The following is a 14,233-nucleotide window of genomic DNA, read 5'->3' as shown; positions in this document are numbered from 1 at the left end:
CCCAAATGTGCCTCCTAAAGTGATCCACTGAGCCCCCCCCACTGCATGGACCCCCAAATGGATCCAATGAGCCCCCCCACTGCACAGACCCCCAAATGTACCTGCTAAAGGGGTCCAATGAGCACCCCTCCACTGCATGGACCCTCATGGATGTGCCCCCCCACTGCACAGACCCCCAAATGTGCCCCCTAAAGGTGTCCAAAGTGCCCCCCCCACTGCATGGACCCCCAAAAAGGTGTCCAATGTGCCCCCCCCACTGCACAGACCCCCAAATGTGCTCCCTAAAGGTGTTCAATGACTGCCCCCTCCCTGCATGGACCCCTCAAATGTGCTCCCCCCTCCATGGATCCCCCAAATGTTCCCCCAAAGGGGTCCAATGAGCATCCCCCATTGCATGGATCCCCCCAATGTGGTCCCTCCCACCCCATGGACCCCCCATCGATGCCCCCTCCCACCCCCCAACTACCTCCCACCCCCTTTGTACAGACACCCCAACGCAACCCCCAAGTGGTCCCACCCCCCAAATAAACATCCAGAGTGAGTGGGGCCACGTCTTTATTGGGGTGCGGGGGGTGGGGGTGGGGAGGAAGAGGGGTGCCGGGGGGGTGGGGGCCCCCCAGTGCTGGTGCAGGCGCTCACTTGTAGAGGATGTCGTAGTGGCCGGGGCGGTAGAGGAGGCAGACGCGGGGCTGGGAGCCCTCGGGGAAGACGTGGGGGTTGGTGGCCCCCCCTTCCCCCCGGTCCATGTATTCCACCAGGATGGAGACGTGCAGAGCCCGCGCCAGGGCGATGATGTGGATGTGGTCGCTCTCCTTGCACATGGGTTCCACCTCCTGGGGGGGGATGGGAGGGGAGAGGGGAAATGATGGGGGGGGGGGGCAAGGTTCATGGAAGGCTCATTCAAGGCCCATTCAAGACCCACTCAAGGCCCATTCAAGACCCACTCAAGACCCATTCAAGACCCATTCAAGGCCCATTCAAGGCTCATTCAAGACCCACTCAAGACCCACTCAAGGCCCATTCAAGACCCATTCAAGACCCATTCAAGACCCATTCAAGGCCCATTCAAGGCCCATTCAAGGCCCATTCAAGACCCACTCAAGACCCATTCAAGACCCATTCAAGGCCCATTCAAGGCTCATTCAAGACCCACTCAAGACCCACTCAAGGCCCATTCAAGACCCATTCAAGACCCATTCAAGACCCATTCAAGGCCCATTCAAGGCCCATTCAAGGCCCATTCAAGACCCACTCAAGACCCATTCAAGACCCATTCAAGGCCCATTCAAGACCCATTCAAGGCCCATTCAAGACCCATTCAAGACCCATTCAAGGCCCATTCAAGACCCATTCAAGGCCCATTCAAGACCCAATGAAGGCTCATTCAAGGATCATTCAAAATCCATTCAAGGCCCATTCAGGACTCATTAAGACCCAGTCAAGGCTCATTCAAGACCCAGTCAAGACCAATTCAACGCCCATTCAAGACCCAACCAAGACTCATTCAAGTGCCATTCAAGACCTATTGAAGGCCCATTGGTTCAGGACCCATTCAAGGCTCATTCAAGACCCATTTAAGACCTACTGAAGGCCCATTCAAGACCCATTCAAGACCCATTCAAGGCCCATTCTAGACCCATTCAAGGCCCATTCAAGGCTCATTCAAGACCCATTCAAGGCCCGTTCAAGGTCCATTCAAGACACATTCAACGCCCATTCAAAACCCATTCAAGGCCCATTCAAGGCTCATTCAAGGCTCATTTAAGGCCCATCCAAGGCCTGTTCAAGACCCATACAAGGCCCATTGAAGACCCATTGAAGATCTATTGAAGGCTCATTCAAGACCCATTGAAGACCTATTCAAGATCCATTCAAGACCCATTCAAGGCCCATTGAAGACCTATTGAAGGCTCATTCAAGGCCCACTGAAGGCCCATTCAAGACCGACTCAAGACCCATTCAAGACCCAACCAAGATTCATTCAAGGTCCATTCAAGACTCATTCTAGACCCATTCAAGATCCAATGAAGACTCATTCAAGGCTCATTCAAGACCCATCCAAGGCCTATTCAAGACCCATTTAAGATCCATTCAAGACGCATTCAAGGCCTATTCAAGACCCATCCAAGGCCCATTTAAGACTCATTCGAGACCCATCCAAGGCCCATTCAAGGCTCATTCAAGACCCATGCAAGGTCCATTCAAGACCCAACCAAGACTCACTCAAGGCCCATTGAAGACCTATTGAAGGCTCATTCAAGGCCCAGTGAAGGCCCATTCAATGCCCATTCAAGACCCAACCAAGATTCATTCAAGGCCCATTCAAGGCCTATTCAAGACCCATTCAAGACCCATTCAAGGCCCATCCAAGACCCATCCAAGGCCCATCCAAGGTCCATTCAAGGCTCATTCAAGTCCCATCCAAGGCCTATTCAAGACCCATTCAAGACCCATTTAAGACCCATTCAAGACCCATCCAAGGTCCATCCAAGGCACATTCAAGGCCCATTCAAGGTCCATTCAAGGCCCATTCAAGTCCCATCCAAGGCCTATTCAAGACCCATTTAAGGCCCATTCAAGACCCATCCAAGGTCCATCCAAGGCACATTCAAGGCCCATTCAAGGTCCATTCAAGGCCCATTCAAGTCCCATCCAAGGTCCATTCAAGACCCATTCAAGTCCCATCCAAGGCCTATTCAAGACCCATTTAAGACCCATTCAAGACCCATCCAAGGTCCATCCAAGGCACATTCAAGGCCCATTCAAGGTCCATTCAAGGCCCATTCAAGTCCCATCCAAGGTCCATTCAAGACCCATTCAAGTCCCATTCCAGACGTGCTCAAGGCCCGTTGCAGGCCCAGCCGGGGCCCTGGCCCTCACCTGCTGGCAGAACTCCTTGATGCTGCGCCCGCCCTCGAGGAACTGCTCGAAGAAGCGGCGGTGGCGCTGGAGGCAGCCGGAGGTGAGGAGCCGCAGGTAAACCACGAGGTAATCCGAGGTGCTGGGCTCGTTGAAGGCCGCCAGCAGCTCCGGCAGCGGCACGCGGCGCTCCACGCGCTCGATCAGCTCCATGAACTGCGACACGCGGGGACACGCATGGGTTAACGTGGGTAACACATGGGGACACACATGGGTTAACTTGGGGACATGGGTTAATGTGGGTTACACATGGGGACACACAGGGGTTAACGTGGGGACACACATGGGTTAACGTGGGTATCACATGGGGACACACACAGGTTAATGTGGGTAACACATGGGGACACACAAGGGGTTAACGTGGGGACACACACAGGGACACACATGGGTTAACATGGGTATCACACGGGGACACACACGAGTTAATGTGGGTAACACATAGGGACAGACATGGGTTAATGTGGGTAACACGTGGGGACACACATGGGTTTATGTGGGTAACACATGGGGACACACATGGGTTAACGTGGGGACACACAGGGGTTAACGTGGGTAACACATGGGTTAACGTGGGTAACACATGGGGACACACATGGGTTAACGTGGGGACACACATGGGTTAACGTGGGTAACACATGGGGACACACATGGGTTAATGTGGGTATCACATGGGGACACACATGGGTTAACGTGGGTAACACATGGGGGCACACATGGGTTAACATGGATAACACACAGGGACACACGTATTAATATGGGCAACACACGGGTGAACACATGGGTTAACATGGCTAACACATGGGGACGCACATGTATTAACATGGGTAACACACGGGGACGCACACGTGTTAACATGGGTAACACAGGGACACACGCTGGTTAACATGGGTAACACATGGGTAAACACGTGTTAACGTGGGCAACACACAGGGACACACATGTTAACATGGGTAACATATGGGGACACACTGGTGTTAACATGGGTAACATATGGGTAACGGGGGTATGCATGTTAACATGGGCAACACAGGGTAACAGGAGTACACACACATTAAAATGGGTAAAAACACAGGTACACACGTGTTAACATGGGCAACACAGGGGTACTCACACGTGTTAACATGGGGAACACATGGGTACATGCACGGGTTAACATGGGCAACACACAGCTCATCAGCACACCCACGTGTTAAAATGGGCAACACATAGGTAACAAATCACACACACGTGTCACTGTCACACACACGTGTGTCACACACGCGTCTTAACATGGGCAACACACGGGTAACGTGGTGCATGTGTGTGTGTTGACATGGATAACGTACATGTCATTGGCACAGACACATGCCACTGTCAAACACAAGCCACCGTCACACACAGGTGTCACAGTCACACACACACGTGTCACTATCACAGACACATCACTGACACACACACGTGTCACTGTCACACACACATCACTGACACACACGCGGTCACTGTCATACATGTCACTGTCACAGACACCTGTCATTGTCACAAACACACACGTCACCGGCACGCACACACGTGTGTTACTGTCACACACGTCACCATCACACACACACGTGTCACCATCACACACACATCACTGACCCACACACATGGTCACTGTCATACATGTCACCGTCGCGCACGCGGCACCGTCACACACACATCACTGTCACACACACGTGTGTCACCGTCACACACACGTGTAACTGTCACACAGACATGTGTCACCGTCACAGACATGTCACCGTCACACACACGTGTCACCGTCACACAGACACGTCACTGTCACACAGACACGTGTCACCGTCACACACATCACTGTCACACATCACTGACACACACACGTGTCACCGTCACACACACGTGTCACTGTCACAGACATGTGTCACTGTCACACACACGTGTCACCGTCCCACACACGTGTCACTGTCACACAGACACGTGTCACCGTCACAGACGCGTGTCACCGTCACACACACGCGTGTCACCGTCACACACACGCGTGTCACCGTCCCAGACATGTGTCACCGTCCCAGACATGTGTCACCGTCACACACAAACATGTCACCGTCACACGCACACGTGTCACTGTCACACAGACACGTGTCACCGTCACACACACGTGTATGTCCCATGTCCCACCGTGTTGTGGAAGTCCTCAATGGTGAACTCGGTGAAGCCCTGAGCCACCAGCTCCTCCTTGCTGCGCGCTGACACCTCCTTGAACCTGGGGGGGGCAATGGGAAGGGGTCATGGGGGGGCACCAGCCCCCAGAGACAGGGGGACACAAAGGGGGGTTGGGGGGGGGACCCATAGGCATGACAAGGGGGTGACAAAGGGCATCCAGAGGACTTGGGAAGGGGACCCCAGGATGCCCGGGAGGGAGCCCTGGGTATAGTGGGGGGGGGGGGGCACCCAATGGCTATGGTATGGGGAGGACAAAGTTACGGGGGGGGCACCACAGGCACCCAGAGACTTGGGAAGGGAACACCCAGGGGCCCATAGGGTACCCCAGGAATGGGGGGGGGGACCACCAAGTATATGGAGGGCGGAGGAGGAGGTCCCCGGGTCTGGGAGGGCCAGTGACACCCAAAGGACTTGGGAAGGGGCACCCAAGGTTGGGGGGGGGTCTTTGCATAAGAGTCCCTGCTATGGGGGGGTCCCTGCTATGGGGGGGATCGATGCTATGGGTGGGGTCCTTGCTATGGGGGGGGGGGTCCCTGCTATGGGGGGGGGTCCCTGCTATGGGGGGATCCTGCTATAGGGGGTCCCTCCTATGGGGGGAGGGTTCCCTGCAATGGGGGTCCTTGCTATGGGGGGGGTCCCTCCTACGGGGGCATCCCTGCTATGGGGGTTCCCTGCTATGGGGGGGAGTTCCCCGCTATGGGGGTCCCTGCTATGGGGGGGGGCTCCCACACCGCTGCAGCTCCTGCCCGTCCTCCAGCAGCGCCTCCAGGTGCGCGAAGCCAAAGGCTCGATAGAAGCAGTTCCCGTCCGGCCGCGTCTTCCGGATGTAGGAGTACTTCTGGAGCAGGTCCTGGAACGGGGGGGGGTGGGAGGGGGGTGAAGAGGAGAGGGGCGGGGGGAGCAGGACCCCCCCAGCCCCCCAGGCCCAAAGCGGAGGGATTCAGTGCCCCCCAGCCCCACACCCTAACCCTAACCCCTAACCATAAGCCCTAACACAAACGATAACTCTAAACCCTACACTAACACCTAATCCTAACCCAAACCCTAACCATAACCCCTAACCCCAAACCTAATCCCAAACTCTAACCCCTAACCCTGACCCTAACACTAAACCCAAACCCTAACCCGCAACACTAACCCCTAATGCCTAACCCTGACCCTAAACCCCTAACCCTAACTACTAACTCTAACCCCTAACACTAACAACTAACCCCCAACCCTAACTGCTAACCCCTAACCCTAACCCTAACCCTAACCCTACACCCTAACTGTAACACCAAACCCAAACCCCTAACCCTAACCTGTAACCACTAACATTAACCCCCAACCCTAACCCCTAAGCCAAACCACACCTAGCCCCTAATGCCTAACCCTGACCATAAACCCCTAACCCTAAGCCCTAAACCCTAACTCTAAGCCTAAACCCCTAACCCTAACCCCTAACTCCTAACTCTAACCCCTAACCCTAAACCCTAACCCTGACCCTAACCTAACACCAAACCCTAACCCCTAACCACTAACTCTAACCCCTAACCCTCACCCCAAACCCTAACCCTAACAATAACCCTAACCCCCAACCACTAACCCTAACACCTAACCCTAACCCTAACCCTAACCCCCAACCCTAACCCTAACCCTCCCCCTAACCCACCTTGATCTTCTGCTGGTAGATGTGGTCATCCTCAGCGTACTCCTTGTAGAGCACGGCCAGGTCCAGGCGCTCCGACACCAGCGGGTTCTGCACCGCGATCTGCACCGGGAACGGGGGGGCAGCCCCAAAGTGGGGTTTGGGGTCCCCTCAAGCACTTGGGGGGGGGGATGGGGTTCAAAGCGGGGGGGGGGGGGTTGGGGGTCTCACCTCCTGCTGGATCCGGTCCTGCTGGGCCATGATGGCCTCATCGTAGGCCAGGCAGTTCACACCTATGGGGGTGGTGGGTGTCAAGGGGGGACCCCCATGGACACGGGGCCTTTGTCCGTCCCCCCATGGGAACCCCCAAATTGGGTCAGGGGGGCATTGGGGGGCTACAGGGACCCTATGGGATTGGGGGGGGGTGATAGGGGAGCTATAGGGGGGTATTGGGGTGCTGGGAGGGCCTATGAGGGAACAGGGGGAGACTGGAGCATTATGGGGCGCTATAGGAGTGCTATGGGGGCATTTTTGGGGGGCTATGGGGGGTTATGGGCAACTATGGGGCGCTATAGGGTGCCATAGGAGTGCTATGGGGCACTATTGGGGTGCTATAGGGTGCCATGGGAGTGCTATGGGGCGCTACTGGGGTGCTATGGGGTGCCATAGGAGTGCTATGGGGCACTATAGGGTGCCATAGGAGTGCTATCGGGTGCAATAGGTTGCCGTAGGAGTGCTATGGGGAGCTATTGGGGCCCTATAGGGTGCCGTAGGAGTGCTATGGGGCGCTATAGGGTGCCATAGGAGTGCTATGGGGCGCGATGGGGCGCTATAGGGTGCCGTAGGAGTGCCATGGGGAGCTATGGGGGCCCTATAGGGTGCCGTAGGAGTGCTATGGGGCGCTATGGGGCGCAGTGCCGGGTCCCTCCGGTACCGTCCGCGTCGCCGCCGAGCGGCTCCGGCTGCTGCTGAGGCTCCTCCGCCGCCATCATCCGCCGCAGCCCCGCCCCGCACAGCGCTTCCGGGTCACCGGCAGCCGCCAGCACAGCTTCCGGAGCAACATCCGCCCCGCCGGAAGCGCTCCGGGCCACTCAGCAACAAACCCCGCCCACAGGCGCCCACAGCACCAATCAACAGCCAGAGTGGGCGGGATGTCACGCCCCTAGCGACAGTCCCCGCCCCTAGTGACCACACGGGGGCGAGACGGCCTCGCCTCTAGCAACAAGCCACGCCCATAGAGACGCGGGGTGTGTCTGAGGGGGCGGGGCTATGCAAATGAAGATCCGAAGGGGACGCTGGGAGGGTGCGGGGAGAGGGTTAATGACAGAGCGGAGCCTCAGGGCCATGGTAGGGTCCCGATGCTATATCCCTGTGCTGCGCCTGCTGCTGCTGGTAACTCAATACCCAACTGTGGTAGACCTGGTGTCCCGGCCCCAAACCCCTCCGTGGTGTGCCGAGGAGAGGCTGGAGCAGCTCCCATAGGAACCAGGCTGAGGACATTGGGGCTGGAGGAGAGAAGCTGCGAGGAGAGCTCAGAGCAGGTTCCAGGCTCTGAAGGATGCTGGGGAGGGACCTGCATGAGGGACTTGATAGGACAAGGGGTGATGGGGTCAGACTGGGACAGGGGAGATTGAGACTGGATTGAAGGAAGCTCTTCCCTGTGAGGGTGCCCAGGGGAGCTGTGGCTGCCCCATCCCTGGCCAGGTTGGACACAGGGGCTTGGAGCAAGCTGCTCCAGGGGAAGGGGTCCCTGCGCATGGAAGGCGTTGGAGCTTGATGAGCTTTAAGGTCCAAAACACCGATAACGCTTGGCTCTGCCTTTAACCAAGGTAAGAATCCCTCCTCCATAGACCCGGCTGTGCTGGGCTCCATTGTCATCTCCCTCATCCCCAGCACCTTGGTCATCCCTAAGGGCAGCTGGAGCTGCTCTGGTGGCTTCAGTGGAGCCCTCTCCCCTCCTCATGAGCCTCAATCACCTCATGAACCCCAACTCCCACCCTCCTCTGGGGTCAGTGGGCGCTTCCACCCTTGCCTCCTCATGCCCATCCTGCAGGAGCAGTTTCCTCCCCAAGGACTCATCTGGGGCATTCTGAAGCCATTTGGGGTGCAGGGCTGGGGCCAGCGGTGCTGCAGGGTGGGGAGCGGTGTTGGGAAAGGGCTCGGAGCAGTTTTGGGGTGTAAAGGGGCAATTTTGGGGTCTGAGGTGGGAGCTCCCCCGTTGCCCCGGCTCCAGCCGCATCCTTCATCCCCCAGCACAGCCACATCCTTCATCCCCGAATCGATGGGCGGGGCCATGCAAATCAGCGCTGTGAGGGGCGTATGGGGTGTGATGCCAATGAGGGTTCCCCGGTGCCGCTCAGGGGGCGGGGCTATGCTAATGAGATACAAACTGGCTCGCAGAGGGTGCCGGGAGGTCCACAGCGGGCGGGTTCCCGGTGCTCAGCGGGGTTCGGTGCCCGCGGGATGAGGACAAGGACGCGGGACGGTGCGGGGAGAGCAGCGGGCAAGGAGCCGTGGGGCGGAGCGGGGTGAGCGTGATGTGAGTGAGTGCGGGCCCGCTTGGGGCCGGGGACAGGGAGGCAGGGAGGGCATCGCTTCTCGGCCTTTTGGCTAAGATCAAGTGTAGTATCTGTTCTTATCAGTTTAATATCTGATACGTCCTCGATGAGAGGACTTTATATTAAACGGATTTTTGGGCGTGGGAGCCGGACCCGGAGCTTGCTCCATCCGCTCCGCGCATCGTCCCGGTATTGCAGCGCCTCCGGGCTCGGTGCACCCCTGCGGGGATCTCATGGTGGTCAAAGACAGAGCAAAGTCTTAGAGCAATGGTAGAGTCCCAGTGTTATTCCTCTGCACTCGGTACCCGCTCTGTGGTAGACCTGGGGTCTCCAGAGCAGGCAGGGGTTGGATCAGCTCCCATAGGAGCCAGGTTGAGGGCATTGGGGCTGGAGGAGAGAAGCTGCGAGGAGAGCTCAGAGCAAGTTCCAGGCTCTGAAGGATGCTGGGGAGGGACCTGCATGAGGGACTTGATAGGACAAGGGGTGATGGGGTCAGACTGGGACAGGGGAGATTGAGACTGGATTGAAGGAAGCTCTTCCCTGTGAGGGTGCCCAGAGGAGCTGTGGCTGCCCCATCCCTGGCCAGGTTGGACACAGGGGCTTGGAGCAAGCTGCTCCAGGGGAAGGGGTCCCTGCCTATGGCAGGGGTTGGAGCTGGATGAGCTTTAAGGTCCAAAACACCGGTAACGCTTCATAACGCTTGGCTCTGCCTTTAACCAAGGTAAGAATCCCTCCTCCATAGACCCGGCTGTGCTGGGCTCCATCGTGCTCTCCCTCATCCCCAGCACCTTGGTCACCCCTAACGGCAGCTGGAGCTGCTCTGGTGGCTTCAGTGGAGCCCTCTCCACTCCTCATGAGCCTCAATCACCTCATGAACCCCAACTCCCACCCTCCTCTGGGATCAGTGGGCACTTTCACCCTTGCCTCCTCATCCCCATTATCCCCCCCGTTTCCTCCCCAAGGACTCATCTGGGGCATTCTGAAGCCATTTGGGGTGCAGGGTTGGGGCCAGCGGTGCTGCGGGGTGGGGAGCGGTGTTGGGAAAGGGCTCGGAGCAGTTTTGGGGTGGAAAGGGGCAATTTTGGGGTCTGAGGTGGGAGCTCCCCCATTGCCCCGGCTCCAGCCGCATCCTTCATCCCCCAGCACAGCCACATCCTTCATCCCGGAATCGATGGGCGGGGCCATGCAAATCAGCGCTGTGAGGGGCGTATGGGGTGTGATGCAAATGAGGGTTCCCCGGGGCAACTCAGGGGGCGGGGCTATGCTAATGAGATACAAACCGGCTCGCAGAGGGTGCCGGGAGGTCCACAGCGGGCGGGTTCCCGGTGCTCAGCGGGGTTCGGTGCCCGCGAGATGAGGACGAGGACGCGGGACGGTGCGGGGAGAGCAGCGGGCAAGGAGCCGTGGGGCGGAGCGGGGTGAGCGTGATGTGAGTGAGTGCGGGCCCGCTTGGGGCCGGGGACAGGGAGCCAGGGAGGGCATCGCTTCTCGGCCTTTTGGCTAAGATCAAGTGTAGTATCTGTTCTTATCAGTTTAATATCTGATACGTCCTCGATGAGAGGACTTTATATTAAACGGATTTTTGGGCGTGGGAGCCGGACCCGGAGCTTGCTCCATCCGCTCCGCGCATCGTCCCGGTATTGCAGCGCCTCCGGGCTCGGTGCACCCCTGCGGGGGATCTCAGGGTGGTCAAAGACAGAGCAAAGCCTTAGAGCAATGGTAGCGTCCCGATGTTATTCCTCTGCTGTGGTTGATGCTGGTCTCCTCAGGATAACTCGGTACCTGCTCTGTGGCAGATCTGGTGCCTCCTTCCCAAACCCCTCCGTGGTGTCCAGAGCAGGGGCTGGAGCAGCTCCCATAGGAGCCAGGCTGAGGGCATTGGGGCTGGAGGAGAGAAGCTGCGAGGAGAGCTCAGAGCAGGTTCCAGGCTCTGAAGGATGCTGGGGAGGGACCTGCATGAGGGACTTGATAGGACAAGGGGTGATGGGGTCAGACTGGGACAGGGGAGATTGAGACTGGATTGAAGGAAGCTCTTCCCTGTGAGGGTGCCCAGGGGAGCTGTGGCTGCCCCATCCCTGGCCAGGTTGGACACAGGGGCTTGGAGCAAGCTGCTCCAGGGGAAGGGGTCCCTGCCTATGGCAGGGGTTGGAGCTGGATGAGCTTTAATGTCCAAGACACCGGTAACGCTTCATAACGCTTGGCTCTGCCTTTAACCAAGGTAAGGATCCCTCCTCCATAGACCCGGCTGTGCTGGGCTCCATCGTGCTCTCCCTCATCCCCAGCACCTTGGTCACCCCTAACGGCAGCTGGAGCTGCTCTGGTGGCTTCAGTGGAGCCCTCTCCCCTCCTCATGAGCCTCAATCACCTCATGAACCCCAACTCCCACCCTCCTCTGGGGTCAGTGGGCGCTTTCACCCTTGCCTCCTCATGCCCATCCTGCAGGAGCAGTTTCCTCCCCAAGGACTCATCTGGGGCATTCTGAAGCCATTTGGGGTGCAGGGTTGGGGCCAGCGGAGCTGCGGGGTGGGGAGCGGTGTTGGGAAAGGGCTCGGAGCAGTTTTGGGGTGGAAAGGGGCAATTTTGGGGTCTGAGGTGGGAGCTCCCCCATTGCCCCGGCTCCAGCCGCATCCTTCATCCCCCAGCACAGCCACATCCTTCATCCCCGAATCGATGGGCGGGGCCATGCAAATCAGCGCTGTGAGGGGCGTATGGGGTGTGATGCAAATGAGGCTTCCCCGGTGCAACTCAGGGGGCGGGGCTATGCTAATGAGATACAAACCGGCTCGCAGAGGGTGCCGGGAGGTCCACAGCGGGCGGGTTCCCGGTGCTCAGCGGGGTTCGGTGCCCGCGGGATGAGGACAAGGACGCGGGACGGTGCGGGGAGAGCAGCGGGCAAGGAGCCGTGGGGCGGAGCGGGGTGAGCGTGATGTGAGTGAGTGCGGGCCCGCTTGGGGCCGGGGACAGGGAGGCAGGGAGGGCATCGCTTCTCGGCCTTTTGGCTAAGATCAAGTGTAGTATCTGTTCTTATCAGTTTAATATCTGATACGTCCTCGATGAGAGGACTTTATATTAAACGGATTTTTGGTCGTGGGAGCCGGACCCGGAGCTTGCTCCATCCGCTCCGCGCATCGTCCCGGTATTGCAGCGCCTCCGGGCTCGGTGCACCCCTGCGGGGGATCTCATGGTGGTCAAAGACAGAGCAAAACCTTAGAGCAATGGTAGCGTCCCGATGTTATTCCTCTGCTGTGAGATAACTCGGTACCTGCTCCATGGTCCTGGTGTCTCGTCCCCAAATCCCTCCGTGGTCTCCAAAGCAGGGGCTGGAGCAGCTCCCATAGGAACCAGGCTGAGGGCATTGGGGCTGGAGGAGAGAAGCTGCGAGGAGAGCTCAGAGCAGGTTCCAGGCTCTGAAGGATGCTGGGGAGGGACCTGCATGAGGGACTTGATAGGACAAGGGGTGATGGGGTCAGACTGGGACAGGGGAGATTGAGACTGGATTGAAGGAAGCTCTTCCCTGTGAGGGTGCCCAGGGGAGCTGTGGCTGCCCCATCCCTGGCCAGGTTGGACACAGGGGCTTGGAGCAAGCTGCTCCAGTGGAAGGGGTCCCTGTGCATGGCAGGGGTTGGAGCTGGATGAGCTTTAATGTCCAAGATACCGGTAATGCTTGGCTCTGCCTTTAACCAAGGTAAGAATCCCTCCTCCATAGACCCGGCTGTGCTGGGCTCCATCGTGCTCTCCCTCATCCCCAGCACCTTGGTCACCCCTAACGGCAGCTGGAGCTGCTCTGGTGGCTTCAGTGGAGCCCTCTCCCCTCCTCATGAGCCTCAATCACCTCATGAACCCCAACTCCCACCCTCCTCTGGGGTCAGTGGGCGCTTTCACCCTTGCCTCCTCATGCCCATCCTGCAGGAGCAGTTTCCTCCCCAAGGACTCATCTGGGGCATTCTGAAGCCCTTTCGGGTGCAGGGCTGGGGCCAGCGGAGCTGCGGGGTGGGGAGCGGTGGTGGGAAAGGGCTGGGAGCAGTTTTGGGGTGTAAAGGGGCAATTTTGGGGTCTGAGGTGGGAGCTCCCCCATTGCCCCGGCTCCAGCCGCATCCTTCATCCCCCAGCACAGCCACATCCTTCATCCCCGAATCGATGGGCGGGGCCATGCAAATCAGCGCTGTGAGGGGCGTATGGGGTGTGATGCCAATGAGGGTTCCCCGGTGCCGCTCAGGGGGCGGGGCTATGCTAATGAGATACAAACTGGCTCGCAGAGGGTGCCGGGAGGTCCACAGCGGGCGGGTTCCCGGTGCTCAGCGGGGTTCGGTGCCCGCGGGATGAGGACGAGGACGCGGGACGGTGCGGGGAGAGCAGCGGGCAAGGAGCCGTGGGGCGGAGCGGGGTGAGCGTGATGTGAGTGAGTGCGGGCCCGCTTGGGGCCGGGGACAGGGGGGCAGGGAGGGCATCGCTTCTCGGCCTTTTGGCTAAGATCAAGTGTAGTATCTGTTCTTATCAGTTTAATATCTGATACGTCCTCGATGAGAGGACTTTATATTAAACGGATTTTTGGGCGTGGGAGCCGGACCCGGAGCTTGCTCCATCCGCTCCGCGCATCGTCCCGGTATTGCAGCGCCTCCGGGCTCGGTGCACCCCTGCGGGGGATCTCATGGTGGTCAAAGACAGAGCAAAGCCTTAGAGCAGTAGTAGGGTCCCGATGTTCTACGTGTTCTGTGAGTGCTGCTCCTGCTCTCCCCGGAATAACTCGGTACCCACTCCGTGATAGACCTGGTGTCTCGTCCCCAAACCCTTCCATGGTGTGCGGAGGAGGGGCTGGATCAGCTCCCATAGGAGCCAGGCTGAGGACATTGGGGCTGGAGGAGAGAAGCTGCGAGGAGAGCTCAAAGCAGGTTCCAGTCTCTGAAAGGGGCTACAGCGATGCTGGGCTCGG

The 14,233-nt window shown here is 58.5% G+C and overlaps 1 protein-coding gene and 4 non-coding genes across 5 annotated transcripts; 4 read left to right on the top strand and 1 right to left on the bottom strand.

Moving 5' to 3' along the window:
- Window positions 1-598: 598 nt before the first annotated feature.
- On the bottom strand, window positions 599-7,828 carry LOC133207178 (ubiquitin thioesterase OTUB1-like). The gene is made up of 7 exons (XM_061343833.1): window positions 7,680-7,828; window positions 6,977-7,038; window positions 6,770-6,868; window positions 5,850-5,968; window positions 5,074-5,158; window positions 2,881-3,075; window positions 599-833 (listed from the first exon to the last, which is right to left on the bottom strand). Exons 1-7 carry the CDS (start codon window positions 7,735-7,737, stop codon window positions 636-638), a joined length of 816 nt encoding a protein of 271 aa, XP_061199817.1. The 5' UTR covers window positions 7,738-7,828; the 3' UTR covers window positions 599-635.
- Window positions 7,829-9,335: 1,507 nt separating this feature from the next.
- On the top strand, window positions 9,336-9,526 carry LOC133207182 (U2 spliceosomal RNA). The gene has a single exon (XR_009723975.1). It is a non-coding gene; the product is annotated as a U2 spliceosomal RNA (small nuclear RNA).
- Window positions 9,527-10,783: 1,257 nt separating this feature from the next.
- LOC133207181 (U2 spliceosomal RNA) lies at window positions 10,784-10,974 on the top strand. The gene has a single exon (XR_009723974.1). It is a non-coding gene; the product is annotated as a U2 spliceosomal RNA (small nuclear RNA).
- A 1,308-nt stretch (window positions 10,975-12,282) lies between these two features.
- Window positions 12,283-12,473, top strand: LOC133207179 (U2 spliceosomal RNA). Its single transcript, XR_009723972.1, has one exon. It is a non-coding gene; the product is annotated as a U2 spliceosomal RNA (small nuclear RNA).
- Window positions 12,474-13,749: 1,276 nt separating this feature from the next.
- Window positions 13,750-13,940, top strand: LOC133207180 (U2 spliceosomal RNA). The gene has a single exon (XR_009723973.1). It is a non-coding gene; the product is annotated as a U2 spliceosomal RNA (small nuclear RNA).
- Window positions 13,941-14,233: the final 293 nt, after the last annotated feature.

This window comes from Neopsephotus bourkii, unplaced genomic scaffold (assembly GCF_033783945.1).
Source record: "Neopsephotus bourkii isolate Nb327-2 ecotype Australia unplaced genomic scaffold, CSIRO-AGI_Nbou_v1 NB_1826, whole genome shotgun sequence".
NCBI lineage: Eukaryota > Metazoa > Chordata > Aves > Psittaciformes > Psittacidae > Neopsephotus > Neopsephotus bourkii.
The sequence above is the reverse complement of the archived record's forward strand: the minus strand, read 5'-3'. Positions and strand labels throughout refer to the sequence as shown.

Excerpts from the sequence above, each read along its gene's own strand:
- LOC133207178 (XM_061343833.1), bottom strand. The coding sequence starts at position 7,737 with ATGATGGCGGCGGAGGAGCCTCAGCAGCAGCCGGAGCCGCTCGGCGGC. Across the intron at positions 5,969-6,769 it reads TCTACCAGCAGAAGATCAAG|GACCTGCTCCAGAAGTACTC; the intron begins GTGGGTTAGGGG and ends CCCCCGTTCCAG. Across the intron at positions 5,159-5,849 it reads GACGGGCAGGAGCTGCAGCG|GTTCAAGGAGGTGTCAGCGC; the intron begins GTGTGGGAGCCC and ends TGCCCCCCCCAG.